A 24,451-nucleotide genomic window follows, 5' to 3' on the forward strand; every position below is an offset into this window, starting at 1 on the left:
CTGGAGGAAACCTTCGGCGTATTGAGGAAGAACCGATGAGAGCTGAATCCCGCCAAGTGTGCATTCGGCGTAACCTCGGGAAAGTTCCTCGGCTTCATGGTCTCTGTCGAGGCATCGAGGCCAATCCGGCAAAAATCGAGCCATCCAAGAGATGAGTCCTCCAAGGACGATCCGAGAAGTACAAAGGCTAAACGGACGCGTGGCGGTGTTGGCGCGATTCATGTCGAGATCGGGCGACAGTGCTTACCATTCTTTAAGGCCCTAAAGAACATCCTAACCCAAAAGATTTTATCGGTCATCCGAATGTCAAGAAGCTTTTGAAGAGTGAAGAAATATTTGGAGAACCCGCCTCTTCTCACCGACCGAACCAAAAGAGGAACTTCAAGTATCTTAGCCGCCACTCCCGTAGCGGTCGGTGCGGTGTTGATCAGGGAAGAGAGTCGAACTCAAAAGCCGATATACTATATCAGCCATGTTCTTGTTGATGTCGAGACAAGGTATTCCGGGTTCGAGAAAGTTGCATTCGCCCTAATCACGGTGCAAGGAAACTAAGGCCGTACTTCCAAGCCCATCCGATTGTGGTGACGTGAGCCACCACGAAAAAGATATTACACAAACCCGGCGTTTCGGGACGGCTGATTTGTTGGCGGTGGAGCTAAGTGAATACGATATAAGCTATCGACCAGAGGACGGCGATAAAAGGACAAGCCCTGGCCGACTTCATTGCGAATGCACGGGGCCCGAACATGAGGATAGAGAAGAAAAGACGACCAAGAGGTCGAGGCTACGCCGACCCAATTTGGACAATGAATGTTGACGGCTCGAGCAATTCCGGAGGAAGCGGGGCGCCTAATTCTTGTAAGCCCCGAAGGCTTTCTTGTCCAATATGCCCTAAGGTTCAAGTTTCCGCCTCAAACAATGAGGCCGAGTATGAAGCCCTTCTAGCGGACTTCGAGTCAGCAAAGCTATGGGCATAAAGCGGTAAGGTGCGAGGAGACTCCCAACTCGTGGTCACCTGGTCAACGGAGACTACGAGGCAAAAGACGAAAGGATGATAGCATACTTGGGTCGAGTCCGAGATCTCGATCTCCGAGCTCGAACACTTCGAGATGACTCGAATCCGAGAGAAGAGAATGCCGCGGCGGACTCCTTATCTAGGTTGGCCGAGGCCGACCTCCAATATCCGAGCCGATCAAGTATACATAGAAATATTGGAGAAGCCATCCTTACAAGACGAAAGCATAAAGCACATTGAAGAGGATGGGCCGACCTGGTTGGACCCCATTGTCAACTACTTGGAAAACGACTCGCTCCGGGAATCGAGACGAAGCAAGAAAGGTCAAGATCCGATCTTCCAAGTACTCGATGATTGATGGAGTACTCTACAAAGGGCAATCTCGGCCCCTCTTCTCCGATGTCCGGGACCGAAGGGGGCCGAGTATGCACTAAGCCGAGGTGCATGAGGGAATATGGAGTCACATGGGCGGCCGAGCTCTTGCATACAAGATACTTGGCAAGGATTCTATTGGCCAAGAATGCGGAAGAGGCCATGAAATACGTGAAGACTCGTGAAAAGTGCCAACTGCTCGCGCCAATCCCAAGCCGACCAGCAACAAAATTAACCTCAATGCCGAGCCCAATCCCATTCGCTATGTGGGGAATGGACATTCTCGGGATTTCACCCCAAGATCGGGAAATAGAAAATACGTAGTAGTGGCCATCGATTACTTCACCAAGTGGGTCGAGGCCGAGCCCCTTGCCACCATCACCGAGAAGAACATGGAAAATTTTTTCGAGATAAGGTCATCTACCGGTTCGGCTACCGAAGGTTCTCATCACGATAATGGCGCGCAATTCAATAACCCCGCCTTCCGAGAATTTGCGAACACTTCCACATTGACTTCCGACCCATCTCGGTCGCTCACCCACAAGCAAATGGACAAGTAGAAGTGTCCAACCGAACATTACTCGCCGGCATTAAGAGGAGGTTGGATGAGGCCAAGGGGAGATGGGTGGAAGAACTCCCAAGCGTCCTATGGGCATATCGGACGATTGTGAGAACTCCAACCGGGAGAGTCCATTTCGCCTCGCTTATGGGACCGAAGCCCTCGCACCGGTTGAAGTTATGGCTTCATCATACCGAGTGCTCAACTTCGATGAGAAGACCTATGAAGATGGGCTGCGAGCCAATTTGGACTTCTCGATGAAGTCCGAGAAAATGCCCTACTCCAAACGCGGCGTACTCAACGTAAGACGGCAAGTTACTATGACTCAAGAGTCAAGGAGCGGCATTTCCGCCAAGGGGACCTTGTTCTCGGAAAACTCAGTGCATCTCACCAAGCAACAAGGAAAATTAGCACCAAACCTGGAAGGCTCGTACATAGTCTCCAAGCAAATTCGCCTGGCGCATATCGCTACACGGACTGGGAAGAAGGTACCAGACCTTGGAACTCGGAAAATTTGAAGAAGTTTTTTCAATAATTCAACATGATTGTATTCGGTTTCGGTTCCGACATTTGATTCAATAAAGCCTTTTCTCCAAGAAACAACGTATTGTCAAGCTCCCAAGTCGAAGTCATAAGTCCGGTCCTCATAGACCAGGCCGACATCAAAGACCGACCCTCATAGGTCGGCAATGAGTCATAAGACCGGTCCTCATAGACCAGGCCGACATCAAAGACCGACCTCATATGTCGGCATGAGTCATAAGACCGGTCCTCATAGACCAGGCCGACATCAAAGACCGACCTCATATGTCGGCAGCCAAGTCATAAGACCGGTCCTCATAGACCAAGGCCGACATCATAGACCGACCCTCATAGGTCGGCAGCCAAGTCATAAGACCGGTCCTCATAGACCAAAGCCGACATCAAAGACCGACCTCATAGGCCAGGCAAGTGTCACAAGACCGGTCCTCATATTTCGACATCATAGACCGACCCTCACAGTCGGCGGCCTAAATCATAAGACCGGTCCCCATAGACCAAAGGCCGACATCAAGGACCGACCATCACAAAGTTGTCGGTCGGGTCGTAAGATCTGATACAAATAGGCATGGCCGACATCTCAAGGGCCGCCATTCTTATTTGGCCGAGCCTAACAAAGTACAAAACTAAGCCAAGGCATTGGGCTCGGCCAGAAGGATATTCGCCATGCGTCCGCGTATGGGGCGAATTAAAGCAACTAAGGTGAGGATCACAGTGATCTCGGCGTGGCATGGTCGATACCGCCGACAACGGGGAACATGGATAAAAAGAGACGAGTTCCTAAGCTCGGCTAGGGAAACAACTCAGGCTCGGCCACAAACAAAATAGAATACAAAGAAAAAAAAATATATATATATATATATATATATATTGAGGGCGCCGAGTTCAAATACTTAGACAAATTTCGACAAAGATAAATTGTTTATTCATTGAAAGCCGACGGATCGGCACGGTTACAAAAGAGGCAGCTCGGCCCCACAAAAAAAAAAAAAAAACAAAAACAAAAACAAAAATTTTTACATCTCCGCCTCCTCGGCGTGGGACTTGGAGGTAGCCTCGAAGCGTCGCGGTGTTGGGCTCGCGGCGGGGTCTTGAGGTCCACCTACGAGGGACGACATCGGCCGAGCAGTGCCTCCAGGGGTTGAGCTTGGGTGACCTCGGCCCCCTCCTCATCTCCCACCTCCCCGCAAAGGTAGTCGCATCGTCGTCAAAGCGGGAGAGATTGAGATCGGGATACGCGGCCTTGATCTCGCCAAGAGCTCACTCGGCTCGCTTCAAAACCTTCGGCGAAGGGAGGCTTCCCGATCTCGTGGCGATATTGGCGCACTCCTCCGAGTGGAGATAGTCGCTAATCGCCGCGCCCGAGCCGTGGGCCGATTTTCCTTGGCCTTCTCCTTCACCTCGGCGAGCCGAGCTGCAGGCCTGACCTCTCTCTCCGCCCGCCACCTCGGCTCGGGAGCTCTCCACCTCGGCCTCGCAGCGGTGAGCTTCTCTTGGGTCTCCGACGCCTCGAACGGCATCCGGGCGCCCGATAAGCCTTCTTGCACTGGACGCCCAAGGAATAGTTCTCGGTCGAAGCCGCTCAAGCGGAGCATGGTCTCTACGCTTTGGCGAACCCCTACAAAAAGCATGAGAACAAAGGATCGGGATAAGCTACACATATCGATCATAGGCAAGAGCCGACAAGGAAACTTACCATATTGAAGTCTTGAAATAGGGTTGAGAGGAGCTGGTCGGACAGCGCCTCCAGCCTTCTCCTTGTCGGCAGGAGCCGATCGGCATCCACCACTCCTTGGCGTGAGCGGCCGACGTCAGGCCGAGTCCCCGGAAGAGGCGCCAGGTCGGCCTCACCGGGATGTTGTTGGCAAGCCCTCCCAAAGACGTATCGGGAGATGTTGGTGGGGAGGCCACGGCGGAAGGCCGCCACTTGTCAGGTTAACCGAGAGCTTCGGCGTTTAATGTCTCTCGGCGGGCTCCTCTCGCCTTTTCGGCCTTTCCCCTTTCTCGGAGACACGGCCCGACCCGTGTTCTTCTCGGCCTCCAGGCCGACCACCGCATCCGAGGGTCCCGCATCACCCCCTTTCCCTTGGAGGCCTTGGAAGACTCGCCGGGTTTCTTCTCGAATTCTTTTCTTCCTCGTCATGCGATGATCTCGGCCCGTAGCCGAGCCGTGTCCATTGGTGGAATGTGGCCGACCACCGCAAGAGAAACCGAAAACATAGGAAACGAGTCGAAAAAGGAAAGAAAACCAAGTTAAGTGAAGGGGTCGGCTCGGACCACAAAGACAAGCTCGGCAAAGGCTCCTACCCGGGTCATATGCCAACTCGGAGAAACCCCTCGTCCTAAGCCGAGAACATCAAGGGCGGACGCGGTGATAAGGTCGAGCGAGGTCATCTCGTTCTCGGTCGGGGTAATACTCTATTGACATAATTAAGATTCATCTCCTTCCACTCGGTTCGGAGAGAGGATCGTTGGGAATGGAAGCGAAGAAGAAACGGGCTTCCAAGATTTGTTGAATGTCGGCGTGCCGACCAGTAAATTTGTGACCGCCTAGAGCCGCGCTCTTCCCCGATCGCGGCGAAGTAATACCACCCCTTCTCGGAGACTTCTTCAGAAGAAGAGCCGAGAGAAAAGCGCCACGCTAGCACCTCGGCCCATCTCGCGACAGGCGTAGAAGCCGTAGACGGCCAGCCAGGAGTTCGGCACCGTGACCAGGAGATAGGTGGAAGTGGTCCAAGATCTGGTCCACAGCCGAGAACGGGAGCCGAAACCCGTACTTGAAGGGCGTCTCTTACAGAGCCACCTCGCCGAGCCTCGATGAAGGTGCCATCTCCCGGGTTAGGAACTCGAGTCGAATGTCCTCGGGGATGCCGTAGGTCGTCCTCGGATAGTCGAGGTCGGCCTCCGTCATCGTGCTCGAAGTGCCGACACTACCCTCCTCGGGCTCGGGGGTCGGTAGACGAGTGGACCGAGCCAGCCCCACCTCGGACGAATCTTCCTCACTTGACTCTTCATCGGATGAGGACGACCCGGAGTTCTCGGCCCGGATGCGCACGTGGATTGGGCCGCGTGATCGACTCCATGGGTAACGGGGCTCGCCACCTCGGCCGACGAAGCTCCACTACGTCGGGCTCATCGATGTAGAGCCCAACAGTCTATGGTGGGAGAGTGAATGGGGAGTTCTCGGCTCGGACTCGTGCCCTCCGCCGCCGGCGAGCGTTCGCCCATAGGACTACTACAAACCGACATGCGGGCGGAGAAGACTTACTCGGTTGAGGAAGAGCGAGCGGGAATGAAACGACACCGAGTTGATCACGAACGAAGCTTCGGCCGAGACGATCGCGGAAAACTTGCCGAGAAGCCTAACGAGATCTACCGAGTTGACGGACCCAAACTTACCGAGAAGTCCGAGCGGCATGTTACAGATCAACCGAGGTGAAGGATTCAAACTTGCCGAGAAGTCAATAACTTAAAGCAGTGAAGAATGAATAGTTAGGAGTCACCTATTTATAATCCTTGGGTCCACCGATCCAACGGTCGACCGAGCTAAACATGATCCAACGGCCCGATCAAAGGACGTTTCAATTCCCGAGCCCGCCATAATGATCGGCCGACGTGACACGACGCCAACCGCCGGATCGTGCAAAGCGAAACCGCAGCAATAAATAATCTCGCCCAACCGCAATAATCTTCCCGACAAGCACCAGAAATTTCACTCATCGGCGCCGACCGACACCGATGAGTGGGGGCTGTGATGAGGCATAAAACACCCCACCGTCCGAGGTCGCCACGTGGTCGACCCGACCTCAATCCGAGAACCGAGTTTGGCCGAGAAGGAAGTTGGGCCGACCCAATATCCGAGAAGTTACCCGACCTGGCCTGTTTTGAGCGAGCCGGCCGGTGGCCGAGGCCGAGATTATACGGGTCACCCACGGATTCCTAGCCGACCTCATGGCCGAGACCAACCTCCTCTCGGGCCGACCTCCATGGCCGACCCACGGCCGATCTCCATGGCCGACCCCACCGGCCGACCTAGTAGGCCGAGCCCTCCTCCATCGAGGCTCCCATAGCACCCCGGGATCTCAGGCCACGTCAGACATCCCGAGAATCACGGGAGGAGGGCCGAACCACGATCCCAAAGACAACACGTAATCACACTCTACATGGACTCTTACCTTAATAAGAGTCCGACCAAAAATAACTCTCCACTCCGCTCACGCGGAGAACCTTCCGAAACAAGGACTCCTACCATACTAGGACTCTCCCAACCGTCTCATCTCCTCCTTATTCTATAAATACCGGTATGGAGCTCTATTCCACATCCGGCTTTTACTACTCGCTGATTCTGGTCGCGTTGAAGACCCGACTTAAGCATCGGAGAGTCCTAGGCCGGAGCCACACCGGCCCTCTGCGCTCATTGCTTGGTTTTTGCAGGTTCATCCACGGGCGAACCAAGCACCGGAGGTTTTCACACGCAACAGGGTTACATAAGAGGACGTGTATTGTTGATGCGGTGTGATACTATCTGCCATACCAATCAGATAAGTCTTGTATTTAATATTTGTTTGTTGTATTTCTAGTCTTATACTTACAGTCCACGATATTTGATCCCTACACAAGATCACAATATTCTCACTTCAAAACCCTAACGTAACAAATACAAAGAAACCAAAAAAATTTCCTTTCTTCCCTTAACCAAGAGAACATGTGAAGAGAGCACCTTCTCTTCTTTATTTTCTCTCCTTTTCACCCATGAAAAACTTAGAGACCACAGAGATTACAATCCAAATCAGTCACTCAGATATAGTCGAATCGTTATCCTTTGGTGTCCACTGCCCAGATAGCAGAGTGTTGTCCCCTCACATGGGCGTGAAATGACGATTTAACCACCCTACCCAAACACATAGCCTGAGGGGTGGTTAAATTGTCATTTTGCGCCCATGTGAGAGGACAACATTCTGCAGCGGACAGCAGAGGATAAAAATGGGATATAGTCACGTGCACAATGACTTGTGCATCCCTTCGAAAAAGCGGAAAGGATCAAGGATGCACAGGTCATTTTGCATATGTCTGTGTCTGAGCGCAGATATAAGCGATGCTGCGCTACCGGTTTGCGCTCCTTTTCCCTATATATATTTAGTAGTTTAATAGAAAAAGGCGGCAAAAGTAGGTTTCAATACCGACTCAAAGTTTGAGTGCCCCCGCCCCCTACATGACGTGAAGAGGACGCCACCCAACAAAAACGAACGAAGGAGAACCCCTTCTTTTCTTTTCGTCTGCCCTCCTTAAAAAACCCTAGGTGAGATTATTAGACCTACCAAGTGCTGCTACTGCGACCGTCCGATGCAACTCTGGTGACGGCTTTAAGGAACCCTCCTGGCAATGTGATTCTTCCTGCCCATTTCATGTAACTCTTCTCTCTCACTGTCTGCAAGTCTCTGTTGTATAATTTTGTTTGTTCGTAACACTTCATTGTTCTTGTTATGCGGGTTGGGTTAAACAACAATAGACTTGAATTTTCTGAAACACAGTACAAATCAATGAACTAGGTCCGAGAAGAATTGTGTCGTAGTGTGGTTTCGGAAATCAATTGACGAGTGAAAGGGGCTTACATTTGTTGGGTAGTCAAGGAAGAAGACGGGGGCGATAGCCAGAAAATGCTTCTCCGGTGTCATTCTGTGGCGTTCTGTGGTCACCGGAACTATTCTGTGTTTGTCTCAGAAAAAACAACTCAACCTACATATCATGGAAGGAAAGAAGTGGGTTTTAATTGGAGTCAACAGAGGAAGGGCTGAAATTGGATGTTCTTCTACTCGATGCCAGGCATCTAGTGATAGCCATGTCAGTTCCACCCAGAAGGGTAATTTGCCAGTCCATGGGCTCTCTGATACTGTTGTGGGAGTCCTGGGAGGGGGGCAACTGGGTCGCATGCTATGTCAGGCAGCTTCTCAGATGGCCATCAAAGTAGCAATTTTGGATCCACACGAGAACTGTCCAGCAAGTGCGCTTTCATATGATCACATGATAGGAAGCTTTGATGATAGTGCTACAGTTCAGGAATTTGCAAAACGATGTGGAGTATTGACCGTGGAAATTGAACATGTTGATGCAATTACGCTAGAGAAGCTTGAGCAACAGGGAGTAGATTGCCAGCCTAAAGCTTCTACCATTAGAATAATCCAAGATAAATATCTCCAGAAAGTTCATTTTTCTAGAAATGCAATACCAGTTCCTGATTTTATGCAGATAGATGATCTTGAAAGTGTAGAGAAGGCAGGGGACTTATTTGGTTATCCTCTTATGATTAAGAGCAAAAAGCTAGCCTATGATGGGCGTGGAAATGCCGTTGCTCGCAGCAGAGGAGAGCTTTCTTCTGCTGTTGCTGCTCTTGGAGGATATAATCGGGGCTTATATGTTGAGAAGTGGGCTCCTTTTGTAAAGGAGCTGGCTGTTATTGTGGCAAGGGGAAGAGACAATTCTATTTCTTGCTATCCTGTTGTTGAAACTATTCACCAGGATAATATCTGTCACATAGTTAAGGCACCAGCTGATGTACTGTGGGTGACCAGAAGCTTGGCTACTGATATTGCACAAAAGGTGGTTACTTCGTTAGAAGGTGTTGGTGTGTTTGCAGTTGAGTTGTTTTTGACAAGGGATGGCCATATTTTGCTAAATGAAGTAGCTCCTAGACCTCATAATAGTGGACATCACACAATTGAAGCTTGTTTTACTTCACAATATGAGCAGCATTTGCGTGCTGTTGTTGGTCTTCCTCTTGGTGATCCATCAATGAAGACACCGGCTGCCATTATGTACAATTTACTGGGCGCTGAGGATGGGGAGCCAGGGTTCTATTTGTCTCATCAGCTGATTGGAAGGGCGTTGAGGATTCCTGGGGCTTCTGTTCATTGGTATGATAAGCCAGAAATGCGAAAGCAACGAAAGATGGGGCATATTACAATTGTCAGCTCATCTCTAGGCATAGTGGAAAGACGGTTGAATTCCATGTTCAGTGAAGAAAGTCTGGAAGGTCAGAATTTCGACACTCCACTTGTTGGGATTATAATGGGCTCTGATTCTGATCTACCAGTCATGAGGGATGCTGCAAATACCTTGAATTCTCTTGGTGTGCCGATTGAGGTGAGGATAGTTTCAGCACACCGAACCCCTGAAATGATGTACTCTTATGCTTTGTCAGCCCGAGAACGAGGAATTCAGATTATCATTGCAGGTGCTGGTGGTGCAGCCCACTTGCCTGGTATGGTGGCTGCACTGACTCCATTACCTGTTATTGGTGTTCCTGTACGTGCATCTTCTTTGGATGGACTTGACTCCCTCTTATCTATTGTTCAGATGCCAAAAGGTGTTCCTGTTGCAACGGTTGCAATAAACAATGCGAGAAATGCAGCTTTGTTGGCAGCTAGGATTTTGGCAGTTGGAGATGGTGATTTACAAGCTAGAATAATCCAATATCAACAAGACATGAAGGATGATGTCTTGAGGAAGGCAGAGGTGCTGGAGAAAGAGGGTTGGGCAGGATATTCAAATCCTTGATCTCCAACATATTCTCCTTGTGAGGTTCAAGTGTCTTTAGTAGGTTTAAAATGAATGAAAGAATAAATATTAAGTTTCATTCATCCAAAAAAAGAAATATCGAATTTTTGATATAAAATAAATGCAGTGTTAGTCTTTTCATTTGGTCTACTAGTTTCAGTCTTTGTTTCAATTGAAAATTATTAGCTTTGCTAGAGCACAATTGCTTAAATTGATGGGCGGGTAGAAACAGGTGAGGGTTTCTTGTGTGTTTAGCTTCAAAAAAGAGAAGAAGCCTTACAAACTGCAAACAGTTTGCACCAGTGTTCAAGGCTCGGAGCTTTGCAGCGGATTAGTCGGATAATTGATTCCATCCGTACAAGTAAGAACTGGGATTCATACAATTTTAGGTTAGCCTTAGTTGACTATAAAATGCAGAGAGAGGTAGAACCTTAGAATACACCTGTAACAAATACTCATAAGTTAAGACACATGTAACAACTTGCATTCCCACATCAGTGTTTTATGTGTGTACTGCGAAGACACTGGTAAAGCTTACAGAGTGTAAAAGAGTGGGACATCAGTAAGTTTAGAGACTTAAAGTGCCCCTACTAAGTTGTCATGTTTCAAATTTATAGATGACTTGGTTGTTCTCCTGAATTCATGGCATTTTATGGATAAAGGGATTCACTGACTAATGTTATCATCAGTTGTCATTTCTCATGTGATTTCTGTTTTTGATTGGCAGTGAAAAAAAAAACTATACCAATGTTAAGATATATGGTGTGGTAGAGTATTTAATGTTGCTAGGGTATTTCTTGTACTGAGTATCGTTCCATGTGCTTCAATTGCTTGGATAGATACAATATCAGGGGTGTTTATGTAATTTCTTACATTTTTATAATTAGTAATAATAAGAGGGGAAGAGGCTGGGTATGCTAATGGTATACCGTAAGTTAGCATCTTATGTAGAGAGAGATAGACATAGGGTGCAAAACTACATCATCATCCAATCTTCATGAGATAAAAGAACCACTACGGGTGAATATTCAGACTTTGCTAATCAAGGAGCAAAAAAATAACCTTATTTGCAAAATTTTGCTGATCTTGCAATTATCTTCCAAAAGATTCTTAATAATATCCTTATTAGCTGATCATGAGATTATTCTAGGTGACATTTGAAATGCTGATATTGATGATTTCGTTATATTTTAGTTTCTGATAAATGAAGTCTTGTTTCAGAAGGAGCAAAAACAGCAACTCAAGATACAGGAATCTTTGTAACTGTTCCATTGTTTGTGAATATTGGTGATGAAATATTGATAGATACAAGAGGCAATACATGAGCCATACTTAACCAATGCCTCAAAAAGTTTTGGAATCCTGTTTATTGCTGAAAATTTTCGGTTTAATTTTACCAAGGGCTACCTTTGCTACCGACTATTGTGATTTTTTTTTTGCACAGGTGCAAGAGATTGTTGCAGAGTTTTTCCTTAACTAGATTCCAAGATGTATATTCCAGTTGAAGATCAGAGAGTTTGTTGGTGTCATCACCTTCATGGTGCAGTTGTTTAACACAACCATTGACCTACTTGAACAGGTTATCAACAAGTTTCCTGTTGAATATGAGATAATCCGTGAGTCAAGACCAAGAGTAACAGATTAGCATTTTATGATTTTATCCCGTCTCCTGGCTGTCCAAGTTGTAGCTGTAGATTGGTCTACATTGTCTTACAGTACCACATAAATGGCATTTTTAAAGCTAATCCTTTGATGAAGCAATTGACTGATGAGGATGTAGACTGTTGATAAGGTCTTGTACATCCAGTGTCAGTTATATTATTTGTCCACAGAGTAGGCAATTCTTGTATTTGAAGGATGCATTATTATTTTTTATTTTTAAAGCATTTATGAATTATTATTTTTATTTTGGGAAAAGTAACGCCGCTTGGTCGAGCGTCTGGATGTGTACCTACGTCTAGACACAGCCGGGCACAAAATGACCAGCACACCCCCACCTTTCCATGGGGGTATTGTTTATTTTGATAACAATAGAGGTGGCTTTGTAATTTAATTTACTCTCTCAATTATTCATTGTGTTGGAAAATCTAATTGATACCAGGGTACATATCATTTAATCCCATTAATAAATTCTTACAGAACTTCAGTTAATACTTATATGTTTCCTGAGATAAGAAAGTAACAGACATTTTGAAAGTAACCTTTCTATTCTGCCTCTCAAAAGTGATATGGTTGAGTCTTTGAGATTCATTAATTCTACATCTGCTATATTCAAGTCAAATTGACAAAATCCATTCCAAATTAATTATTCTAAATACATTTTACATATAACACAGCTGCTATTTACATGCAACTCCAGTATCAAATTGAGTATAACCATGTAAAAAGTAAATCTTTCAAGGGGGAAAAGTGAAAAGTAACCATGTTATACCTTATTGCAAGTTGAAATTGATACTCATTCGCATCAATAATGATTTCTTCAAATTATTGTGTCCGAGAGAGAACATCAAACACCTGAAACAGCCAGCAAGTTGCTCCCCTCCCTCCTGCTATTCCTGTTAAGAAGAAACTACTTCCAGGTCGCTTTGGTGGATTCCATAGCTGGAAGATCCATAAAATTGACCATCTCCTAATATTGTTGAAAATTTCATCACAACCTACCGTATATGAAAATCATTTGGATCTTGCTACAACCTATAAAGATCTGGAAACTCATGCTTGCATGGCTCAGAGTTGATCACATTTGGATTCTACTTCCTTAACTAAGACAAGAAGCTCTACCTCATCCATTGAATATTTCTCATATGAAAATCATTTGGATCTTGCTACAACCTATAAAGATCTGGAACCTCATGCTTGCATGGCTCGGAGTTGATCCCATTTGAATCCTACTTCCTTAACCAAAACAAGAAGCTTTACCTCACTCATTGAATATTTCTCTTGGTTTGCAATGAGGAATGACACCTCTCTTCAATGCTGCCCCATATACTACAGAAGCTCCCAATAATCTTCCCTGTTGATTAAGCTCATCGATGATTAAGTTGTAAGAAATCCTACCAGGCGATGTACTACTAGTTACCATAACAAGCAAAACGAGCAAAGCATCATCAACCCTTCCCTCAACACAAAGAGCTCGGACAACAGTGTTGAAGGTAATCATCCTTGGAGGATACCCAAGCCTCATCATCTCGTGTAGGTTGGCTAAAGCCCTGTCTATCTGTCCTCTGATAGAAAGAGATTGGATCATCAAGCAATACGTTGAGGGGTGAGGACCCAAACCCACATTTTTAATTCTCTCAAACAATTCCTCAGCATCTTTCAACAATTCTCCATCAGCCCATGATCTCCTGCAAATCGCTCTAAGAAGGATGTTCATCATTCTTTCATCAATTTCAAATCTTATTTCCAACATCTCCTTATAAATCTGCAGAGCTGCAGGAATTTCACTCCACTTCAACAACCCATGTAATAAGGTGCTATAAGTGATATAATCAGGGTGGCAATCTCTCTCTTTCATTTGCTTCAAAAGAGTAATCCCCTCCGAAGGCCTCCCCTCCTTGCAATATCCATTAAATAGAGTATTAAAAGTGACCACAGTTGGATTTAGTCCCATCTCCAAAGCTTCTTTCAGCAGCTCCATTGCTTCATCCGAGCGACCCACCTTACAGAAACCATCCATGACCACAGTATACGTATAAATGTCAGGCTTCTTGGAAGAATTCTTGATCTTCATCAACAGTTCACATGCTTCTTCCACCCGTCCCACGTAACACAATCCATTGAGCAAGCAATTGTAGGTCTGGACAGTAGGTAGGCAACCAATTCGACCCATGACCTCAAAAATCTCAAATGCTTTCTGCAACCTCCCCCTTCTGCAGTTCCCATTGATCAGAATCGTGAAAGTTACAACATTAGGACGCAACCCACTTCTCACCATGTCATCTAAAACCTGTCTGGCCTTGTCAAGATCATTTTTCTTACAGTAACATCGAACCATAACAGAAAATGTTCGAGAATCCGGTACTAAGCCATAAGACGGCAATTTGTCAAACAGCTGAACTGCAAATTCTAGCTCATCTGCTTTAACCAACTCCATGAGTAGATTGTTTAAGTCAGCAGTCATCAGGAATCGAACATCCTTCTCGAACAAATCAAGAACTTCAGCCCGCTTATTGGCAGGTGAATTTATAATTTTCTCAATAAAATCAGAAACTTGAAATGATAGTAATTTACCATTATTCCTCTCCAAAGAACCCCAAACTCCTGCTTCTTCCTTGATGTGCACTCCATCATCACCTTGCACTACATAATTTTCAACAATTTCTGCTCCTTCCTTGGTGGGTCTTATCCCATTTTCCTCAATCAGTTCAATGTTCACTGCCTCGTGACTGGTTGACGACCCTTCACGTTCCTCAACCAAATTTTGATTCACTTCTTCCCTATTAGTGGGTAACCTACCAATTTCCTCACCAAAACAAGATTCTTGCTTTTGTAGTAATATACCAGTTTTTCCAACAAGATCAACTGCCCATGATGATGTGCTTTTTGTGGATTGTCCATCAAAGGCAGTAAACCCCGCAAAGAGACACAACTTACATTTTTGGCTTCTGGAGTAGTTGAGATTGTTGTGGCTACCGACGTTTAAAGGCTGTTGAAGCTGAAAGGATTGGCGGTGACATTGCCGAAGAGAGAAAGACAGATGAGACAGAGGGAGAGAAGCAGACATGTGTATAACAGAGAGAGAGAGAGGGAGAATACTTGCATTATTTTCCGGAGAACCTGTGACTGGATATCATGTCGTGGTGAACGGACTCGACTCCTGAGTCATGAGTCATGACTCGGAGGCATGGTTCGTAATCTCAGATTGGATCGGCCGATATTGGCCGGATCGGATCGGATCGATATCCCAAGAAATTGGAAACCCAGCTCTGGAGATTCCCAAGAAACCATAGTAAATCATAGAACAATTTGTCATTCTACCAGGCATTTATATGAATATAAGATCTGTGTTGAGAGAGTACTGAAAATGATCCATTCATGCTTTGGGGACGATAACAACAGGACACATGAGGGAACAAGAAGTCAAAACTAGAATTACAAACTAGCTGAGAACACCCCACTTCAATATTTAATTCAAACTCTTAAAGATCTGCTCAAAGCCTTGTAAAAAGAGACATGATTTTTCACATCTGGGTCTCCCCCTCTTCCAAACTTAACGAAAATTGACCTGAATAGTTTCTTCAGGACCTTTGGCAATCTTGAACGGTTCCCTTGTTGCACTTGTGGTTGGGAGCCTTGTGGCGCAAGTGATCGAAACATAGGTTGTAGTTTGGAGCCTTGTGGCGCATTTGATCGAAACTTGCTGGGCGCCGAAAGACTCCTACCCAATATCGCTTGGTTGAGTTGAATCTCGAAGGACAGTCGTTCGAATTGATCAAACAATGCACTGTGCTCATCCCCAAATCTTCGGTGACTGCCTTCCATCACCTAAAAACACAATCTCACTGACTATTAAGTCTTTAGACTTCAGTCTCTCCTCTATCTAATTGTACAAGAAAAGCTAAGCCCTTAAGCAGTTGTTCCAGCTTTAAGAGTGTTGGGAGTCTAGTTTATGAAAAACCAAAGTCTCCAATGCATGTCTGAAGTAATCTCAACATTCACAAAAGATTACTTATAGATATAACTATCTTAAAATTGTATAAGATGGATGACATTGAGTCTAGTTGAGGCTTCACAGAGGATATCTCCAATCAAAGGTTTGAGGATTATTCTTGCTTGCATCCCAAACAAATTCCATTTGGTCCTTTATTACTTTATTACTCTGTCTCTCTTTTTTGAGTTTGTTCTTACTACACACAAAAGTATCAAAGACTAATTAAGCCATAACAAGCTGGTATATGGATGATGCTTTGAAGGGCTGGGCGGATTAAGGATGGACAGACATGACATGAGCGTTTGGAGGACTCCATGGACACGAAATTATGTAGATCTTCATGAGTTCAGGTTGATGTCCAAAGCTTGTCAGAATACAGTTTATTGATATTGAATCAGATATAGTTTTTAAATTATCTGCTGATTAAATCAATCGGTTTCGAGCCGGTTTCGATTTGAGTTGAGTTGAGTTGGTTTCAGTGAAGATATGTGAATCCGAAAACAAACCAATAAGGAAAGTATGGTTTCGAGTCCAATTTGATTTTGGTCGATTTTGATTTGGGTTATGAACTGGTTTCGGTTATCGGATTCTTTCGATGTCGAGAACTCTGGTGTGGTACGATTCGGTTGCAGGGTTGTGATATCTCAACCCGAAGACGGCCCAATCTGGCTCAGTTCGATTCGAATCGGTTTGTCTGGTTCGGTTCCAATTTTGACCCCTTCTCCGAGAAAACGGTTCATTTCACTCCACCGGTGGAGAACCTGAGTTGATGAGAAGATTTTCTCAGATTCCCTAGCAGCTAGCAGATCGTTTGGAGTGCCTTCATCCGTAGGTTAAAGCTTTTCAATGGAGCAATGAAAGTTCCTTTTCTTATTTCGTTCTTTCATTTTTTGTTGTAGGAAATCATATGTTACGTGTAACCCGCAACCGACATCGCCAGTTGAAGGGTGGATTTGATCCATACACCTGGCTACATAGTTAGCACCTTTTGAAACTATTCAGTCATTTTGAATGGGAAGCTAGAAAACTCCCTTAGAAATTGATTCGAAGAAAAGCATTTGGAAGGCATCATCAGTGGATCGATCTGTCATAAGGATTTGGTTTGATCTTAGTAATGGGGCTTCTTAGCATCATCAGGAAAATCAAGAGGAAAGAGAAAGAGATGAGGATTCTTATGGTGTATGTTCTTAACGCCTCTTCCTTCTTCACTGCTTACCATTATTTACTGCTAACCCTGCTCCTCAATTGTTTTGCTTCTCTCTTTCTATTCTCTTTATCCCACTCGGTTATTTCTTGCTAGGGGTCTCGATAATTCCGGGAAGACCACGATTGTGCTGAGAATTAATGGGGAGGACACAAGCGTTATCAGTCCCACATTGGGCTTCAATATTAAGACCATCAATTATGAAAAGTAAGGTTCTACATTTTGCCCTCAAAGAAGGAAATGATTGCACAATGTTTCACTATAAATGTTTGCATTTGGTTTTCTCTTTCAATTTATACTCCCGTCACAGATCAACAGGTCTGCTTCATTAGGGCTTGGTTGGTGGGTTTCTTTTAAACCCTCGGAGGAAATTTGTCATATAATGATGCAGATATGGTGTCTATGTTATGATGAAAACCCCGTAGAGTTCCCTGTAGTCACGTCTGTTGGGAACTGAAGATTAAATATAACATTGGTCTATTTATGAGACTCTTGAGCCACCATCTTAGGTCCTTAAGGATAGTTCAACCTCTTTTCTTATATTCAACAACAACATTATATAGCTTTCCTAGTTTAACTACCTACCAACCGTACCTCTAGTATCATCTGCAAGTCCTGAGCTGCAACTTGTTACACATATAAAGTGCCTAGTAGTATAGGGAGACTAATCGGGTAGTGAATCCCTTCCTCAGCTAAACCAAGCCCCAGGTGGTAGCCTATTCTAAGAAGTTGAGCTTGTGCCCAATCCCAACTTATTATAAAATCTCAACTAGATATTGATATTGCGTTTGATATTACTTTGCCAGGTATATACTTAATATATGGGATGTTGGTGGCCAAAGAACGATAAGATCTTATTGGAGAAACTACTTTGAACAGACTGATGGTTTGGTATGGGTTGTTGATAGTTCAGATGTTAGAAGATTAGATGATTGCAAAAAGGAGTTGGATAATCTTTTGAAAGAAGAGGTATTTACATTTTAACCCACATTGCCATGGCTTTGGAGTAGAGTTGTTTTTGCAATCATGTTTCTCATCCTTTAAAATGGATCATTACCATATTATTTTTACTCATGGAGAAGTTTTTGACTGATCTCATACCAAATGAGTCCACTCATTCTCATTGGATCAAGCCACTCTTGCTGCCAGGTCTCCCCCTTGGATTCTACTCGGCATTTGCAAGGGGTTAACAATTTTTTCGACATTCATCCTATTTTTCTGCCTTAGTACGTTTTTGTTCAGCTCAAGCATAAAGAAATTCATATGGATATACTTTGAAAACCAAACTCTGTAATGGTGGCTCAACCCTGTGTGTCACATTACCTTATTGATAATGACATCAACTACATATGTTAATTTTTTGGCCAAAGATATGACCACACTTAAAACTTCACATTATGCAATTTAGAGCCCTGCCCATTTGGTGGATCATCAATTGAATGTGTAACTCATTGAATGGTAGGCCTAGTGTACAGTCAAATGTGTCTTGTCTGTTGAGGATTATGGACCTCAGGTCTATGACTCTCATTTTTTAAAAAGATATATATTAAATGGTTAGGTTATGATATTTGTTGGAGTTCTCTTTGCTCGATGAGGAAAATTTTGTTTATACCTTTACATGGATGGGTTCCTAAGAAAAGGCATTCAGCTTCTCTAATTTTATGCTGTATGACTGATACTAAAGGCATTGGTTTGTGGAATTTGTTTTATTTGTACTCACCTGCTGAACCTGGAGAGAAAAAGTATAGGGAAAATGTGTCAATGCGGCGTATTTGGAGCATTTCTTGATTTTTCACTATCCATTAGGAGTCCTTGAGAAGATTGAAATGAAGCCTCAAAGTTGACTTCATGTACATTTTAAGTTGATAAAGATAAACTTTATCTGTTGATCCAAGTTATGTCATATTACCAGTTTCTAAAGGTTTCCTGGTAGTCCTTGGCAGTTGCTCTTAGGAGCTCAGTGACAGACTTGTCTTAGATGTAATCCTTATGCTGATCATGGTAACATTGCTATAATTGCTGATTTCTTTTCCCACCAATCCTTAAAAAATTAGTTATTTTCATATATTTCAGCAATTACTTGTCAAGAATTTGGAATTTTAAATTAATATTCATTTACTACTTTGATTTGAAATTTTCAGATTAACAATATTAATTGTGAGGACAACATTGTCACTAAATTCGTAATATTATTAAATCCTCTTCAAGAAAGAAAAAAAAAAGAAAAAGTCAGCTTTACTTTTTCTCTGCAATTTTAATACGACCTGGCTGTCAATGGTGCAAAAGTTTTTTTCTCTGAATAAAGATACTTGTGGAGGAATGCTACTGTTACTTTCCAGTGGATAAGCAGAGTTGCACCAATGTTCACCTGGTCAAGCTTATGAATTTTATTGTACAACGTTGGATAGAGTTTAGGGCTGATTTGGGCTGATTTGGTATTGGTATGGGTATGATTTTTATTTCAATTTCATGGGGTGATTTCTATTTTGGAAGTTGTTTGGTTTGATTTCTGTACCTTATTTCAGTGAAATAGAAATCAAATTTCACTGAAATCTTGAAATAGGTGAGAAGCTCTTTCAATTTCAAAATTAAAATTGAAATTTCATTCACTCTTGCTCTCTAATGAGCACATGGTTAATTTGATGGGCAAAGCAGTAATTTCATGTTAAAAATAAAACACCACCCTTCTTCTTATCCTGATGGTCTCACTACCACCATGCCCCCACCAGCACCCCCTCCCAAAGAAATATAGAGAATCTATTTTCAGAAATTGAATTATCAAATGGATTTCGTATTCTTGAAATATTTCAGATTGATACAACCAAAACAATTTCAATTTCTTGTCAAAAAATCTATTTGTTGACTATTTCATGAAATCAATCCAAAACTGAACTCGAAATCATGCCAAATCAGTGACATGAACCATAAGTTTTAAAATAAAAAAAAATTTAAGGTATGAAACTTGAGTGCAATTTGGATTTGCAATTTATTTGTGCTATTTCTAATTAGGCTAGAGGCTAGAATGTCCCAGTGCATGAGGCTCCCACTACTGCAGGGTCTGGGAGTTGCAAATGTGGGTAGCCTTACCCCCTGCTTCACAGGAGAGGCTGTTTCCAAGTTTTGAACCTGCATCCAACAGGTTGCAATAGCACAACTTGACCGTTGCGCCAAGGCTCTCCCTCTTGTGCTTTTTCTAATAATTTTGAATTTTTTTATGAATGATATTTTCTTCTGTTGCTAACTAGGGTACATTGAAGAGTCCATTTTACTGGCCAACTTGCCAGAATGATTCTTAAAATGTTAATGTTTGTTTTATTTTCTTTGATCACTTGTTTGTGCTTTTAACAGAGATTATCTGGAGCCTCCTTACTGATACTAGCAAATAAGCAGGACATACAAGGTGCTCTGACACCAGATGAAATAGCTAAGGTAAGGCTACAGGCTAACACTCTCATGATTCTTGAAGATGGTCTTGACTATAGTATATCTAACTTCTTCATTTAAAATATCAGTCTTGTTTGGTAGTCTTTTTGAACCAGTAATAGACTACTAATCATATTGTAGCTTTTCTGTAGTCCACGTTACGTGTGCCTATCTATCTATTCCTTCCTTTTAATCTCCTATCCAATGGGACTATCATATTTGTATAATGTTGAATCAATTAGAAACACTAAGCTTCTTTTTCTCTTGTTTTAATTCTCAAACCTTAGTTTCCACATGAAAACACACAGCCAATTTTTTTATTTTTTTTTTGGGGGGTGGGTGGGTGGGGGAGGGAAGAAGAAAAGAGAACTCATTGAATTTCCTCAAAGCACAAATTAGTCAGTTTGAGACTTCTTCATTACAAATGGATTGTCTTGAAAGTGGTGATTTTGAGGTGAACCATTCTTTTGACCCTATTTATGTTCACAGGAGACTTGTGATGAGGAACAAGGAGCTGAATAATATGGCTGTGATCTTATAGGAAATTGATTTCTGTTTCTCTATGAGGATTTGACATTGGGTTATGGCCTTGGAATACAAAGCTTTGGACTCTGCTTCATTGTCTCCTGAATCATTTAGGAGGATGTTTCTCGATGGATTTAATCTGGCTGGATGAAGTGCATGTATTTCCAAAGTGCATTCGTTGGTGTGCCAATTGAAGGAAAATTTTATAGGATTATGGAGCTTACCGCTGGCAGTTAATAAATGTTAAATCTGTGCAACCAGTGTAGTCAAGAAAAGATGTTGAAATGAATGAGTGACAACCATAGGTAGGATAAATCAGAAATGACTGCATGGAAGGGAACCAAGTATTGATTGGTGAAACAATGGAGTGACTGCATGAAAGGGAACCAAGTATTGATTGGTGAAACAATGGAGAGTCAGATGAGATGGTAGAATTAAGTGCTATGGAGACTGATGATATTGCCAATGAGAATGTGTATTTGGTTCCTTTTCTGGAAGGAAAGTGGGATAGTGATTAGTTTCTAGCAGGCGCTAGAACACCCACTCTTTACAGACTGTACCAACTTACCAAGCTGCCATCTTCAAATGGATGTGTGTTTTGTATTTTGTTACAAGTTGGAAGCCCTAAAATAATGAGGGCACTGCTGAAAGGGTTATGGATTTATAGTGAGAAAAGACGTAAAACGTGTGCATTGGCTGGGATGGTGGAACGAAATCCATATAACAGAGCCTGCAAAGATAGAGTAGAATCGTGAGATGGCACCTGGTGGCTGAGCCAAAGTAATTGGGGTGTGATTTAGTTTGTCGCTTTGTATTTTAATCTCCTGCCATTACAAGTTTTATATATCCTGTTCGTGATTATATATTTTCAAAACATACTAAGCTTTTCTCTTGTACCTTGAGGCTTGCATGTTGCCTTTGGACTGCCTTTAACTAGATTTTTAGCCCTAGCCTTTATAAAGAAATGGGTATAGTATAGCTGCTGTCCTAGTCGTTGACCCCGAAAGTGTTCTCCAGTGTTGCAAAAGGAGTATGTGAAGCTTATAGTGTGAAGGTTGCCCCTAGTCGAGGCATAAAGAAAACAATTCAAGGCTTAATTTAAAGAGTCATGTCTGAAGAGTGTGATGTACATAATGGATATGACCTCATACCATGAAAAACTGTTGGCATGTGCTTTATACATGAGTAGTAATAATGTCTTTATCACAATATTTGGACTTAATATGTTTAATTTTATTTTTATTCAAATTTTGAATTTTGTTTAGAACATTATTTATTTGAATGGCAGGCTGATGTTTATTTTCCCTTTGGCAAGCTGTCTTGTGTTGCATGAATGGGAACCACAGGAATACTGTTAGTTCGGTTCTACATTCATTGGTAAATAGATTAGCACTTACTAAATGCATGTATGGGTTGTGCGCGGCCTCCGAACGGCTGTTAAAAGCCTGTAGGGCTTGAGCCCCAGTAATTTGTATCTATTTGTTTTCCCTTTAAATTGGTAGCGATGGGGGTTATTAGGGTTATGGAGAATTCTTTGTAAACACAGAGAGACGTGAGGAAGAGAGCTTGAAACCATTTTCTCCATTGCTAGTGAAAACTGCTCATCTCATCGTGGACATAGGCACCTTGCTGTACCACTTGTATCCTTACGTTGTGGCTGTTTGATTTTTTTTTTTCCTTTTTGTTTCATTGTGTTTTCTGCATCGTGCATAGATTTGCGTTTCTACAATATGTTAGTATTTCAGCTAACCCCGAGCCCTGCAAATTAACCAGTGCAGCAAACATGCTGTATTCCTCATCCGACTCTTCAGCATACTGGGGATGTTTGTTAACCAAACATATCGAAGGACATGGAAACTTCAATTTACAGGTGCTTGGATCCATATGATTGTAGTGGAGATAGTTGTTCAGATAGAGCAATGAAGTTCATGTTTATTGTGGCTGAATTGATGTCAATTTTAGACCAGGAAAGCTTTTCCACATGAACATAAAGGTTTCTCAAGAAACTTTTTTTTTTTTGCATTGTTTCTTGTTTCCATTTAGGGGTCATTTCCTCCCAAAATAAGCTTAACCATCCTGTCAATACATATTGTTGTGTGCCTTCATAACAGCTCAAACTTTTGGAATTAGCAGCTGTAACATGGTATCAGAGTCGGGTGGTCGGATGTTCAATCCTTGGTAGGTGTGGGGGAGTGTTGTTGTGCCCCTTGGTGCCACATGCAGAGCAGTGTATGGGGGTCTGCACGTGCGGGGAAGTGTGTTGTTGTGCCCCTATGCCTTGTACCACATGCAGAGCCGTGTAATGTGGGTCTGCATGTGAGTAGGTGGGGTTTAATATACATTGTTGTATGTCCTTCTGAACAACTGGAGCTTTTGGAATAAGTGATTGTAATACATCCAAATAAGAGGCTGTTTCCCGTTTCTACTTCACATTTTCTTTCTTGGACTTGCTCCATTTCTGATAAGCTCATGGTCACTTAGATTAGGCTGGCAATTCTAATGCATTTGTTTCTTTGGTAGGAGGGCATATCTTCAAACAAAAAGATTCCAATTGTTTGTTCTGTACTATTTTTTTAACTAGCTTCCTCTATTTGTGTCCCCCATTCCTGTTGTTCCATATTTCCATGTTGGATGGGACCATCTACTTGTCGAGTAACTGATCTGTCTCCTGCGTCCTTCCTTGCAGGTGCTCAATTTGGATGCTATGGACAAAACCCGGCACTGGAAAATTGTGGGTTGTAGTGCGTACAGAGGAGAAGGATTGCTCGAGGGATTTGACTGGTTGGTTCAGGACATTGCCTCTCGAATCTATGTCCTTGACTAGATGCTCCATAAGGTTTCATGTTCCACAATCCAGATACAGCTCACATATTTTGTGATTGTCTGCTTTCTTCCTGTAAAATAATATGGTAATAGCATTGTTTTAGAGTGATGAATACTAAAAAGCTTCATCTGGTTGGTTGGTTTTCCATTTTGGGAGATGTCAAAGATGGTATTCATGATTCATGATGTGTCTTACCTCTTAAACCCAAGAGCCACTTCCAAACTCCCCAACCCTGCAGGCTGCGAAGAACTGTATGTTTATCAACTTTAGCTTTGATAAATTAATGGTACCCAACAACACTTCTAGTGATAATTTAAAGTTGGTCCAATCAGCAACAATTGTGACAAGTTTTTGAAGCTCAGGATCAGATCAGCCTGAATGCTCGAAACATGTCAAGATAAATGGTAGCCTATCAGGCGTCCTCAAAGCTGGATCAGAAATTTAGAATTGATAGCCGCAAATCTGCTTTCAAGTAATTTTGTTTAATAACCGGAGGATCGTGACGCATTCAGGTTTGGTGGTGGGTCAACTAGTCCAAGCACTAGACTAAGTGCGTTGGAAATTTGAAATGAATGAAAAAAAATATATATATCATATAGCACACCATGCATGAGAGATTTTCTCTTGTTATGTATTTATTTTTTATTAATTCCGCTAACTTCACAATAATGAACTCAGAGTTGCTTACCAGCCTATCTAAACAGGTTACATAGTATCCTCATAAATTGAATTAATATGATTTTACTCAACATGTGATTGGACCTGGGACACCACAGCTATGG

At 43.3% G+C, this 24,451-nt stretch overlaps 2 protein-coding genes and 1 pseudogene across 2 annotated transcripts; 2 read left to right on the plus strand and 1 right to left on the minus strand.

Annotated features, from left to right (window-relative positions):
- Positions 1-4,624: 4,624 nt before the first annotated feature.
- On the minus strand, positions 4,625-14,786 carry LOC122638487 (pentatricopeptide repeat-containing protein At1g09900-like). The gene is made up of 3 exons (XM_043831364.1): positions 12,978-14,786; positions 12,664-12,833; positions 4,625-4,637 (listed from the first exon to the last, which is right to left on the minus strand). The coding sequence occupies exons 1-2, from the start codon at positions 14,764-14,766 to the stop codon at positions 12,823-12,825; spliced, it is 1,800 nt and encodes a 599-aa protein (XP_043687299.1). The 5' UTR covers positions 14,767-14,786; the 3' UTR covers positions 4,625-4,637; positions 12,664-12,822.
- On the plus strand, positions 7,891-10,133 carry LOC122638471 (annotated as a pseudogene).
- A 1,905-nt stretch (positions 14,787-16,691) lies between the features above and the next one.
- LOC122658536 (ADP-ribosylation factor-like protein 2) lies at positions 16,692-23,676 on the plus strand. Its single transcript, XM_043853545.1, has 5 exons — positions 16,692-16,872; positions 16,994-17,104; positions 17,704-17,866; positions 20,246-20,326; positions 23,532-23,676. The coding sequence occupies exons 1-5, from the start codon at positions 16,808-16,810 to the stop codon at positions 23,667-23,669; spliced, it is 558 nt and encodes a 185-aa protein (XP_043709480.1). The 5' UTR covers positions 16,692-16,807; the 3' UTR covers positions 23,670-23,676.
- Positions 23,677-24,451: the final 775 nt, after the last annotated feature.

Source organism: Telopea speciosissima, chromosome 1 (assembly GCF_018873765.1).
Source record: "Telopea speciosissima isolate NSW1024214 ecotype Mountain lineage chromosome 1, Tspe_v1, whole genome shotgun sequence".
Classification (NCBI taxonomy): Eukaryota; Viridiplantae; Streptophyta; class Magnoliopsida; order Proteales; family Proteaceae; genus Telopea; species Telopea speciosissima.

Bases quoted from the DNA above. Each gene is read 5' to 3' on its own strand.
- LOC122658536 (XM_043853545.1), top strand. From the start codon at position 16,808: ATGGGGCTTCTTAGCATCATCAGGAAAATCAAGAGGAAAGAGAAAGAG. The intron at 16,873-16,993 runs GTATGTTCTTAA...ATTTCTTGCTAG, and splicing joins GAGATGAGGATTCTTATGGT to GGGTCTCGATAATTCCGGGA. The intron at 17,867-20,245 runs GTATTTACATTT...TGCTTTTAACAG, and splicing joins ATAATCTTTTGAAAGAAGAG to AGATTATCTGGAGCCTCCTT.
- LOC122638487 (XM_043831364.1), bottom strand. From the start codon at position 14,766: ATGTCTGCTTCTCTCCCTCTGTCTCATCTGTCTTTCTCTCTTCGGCAA.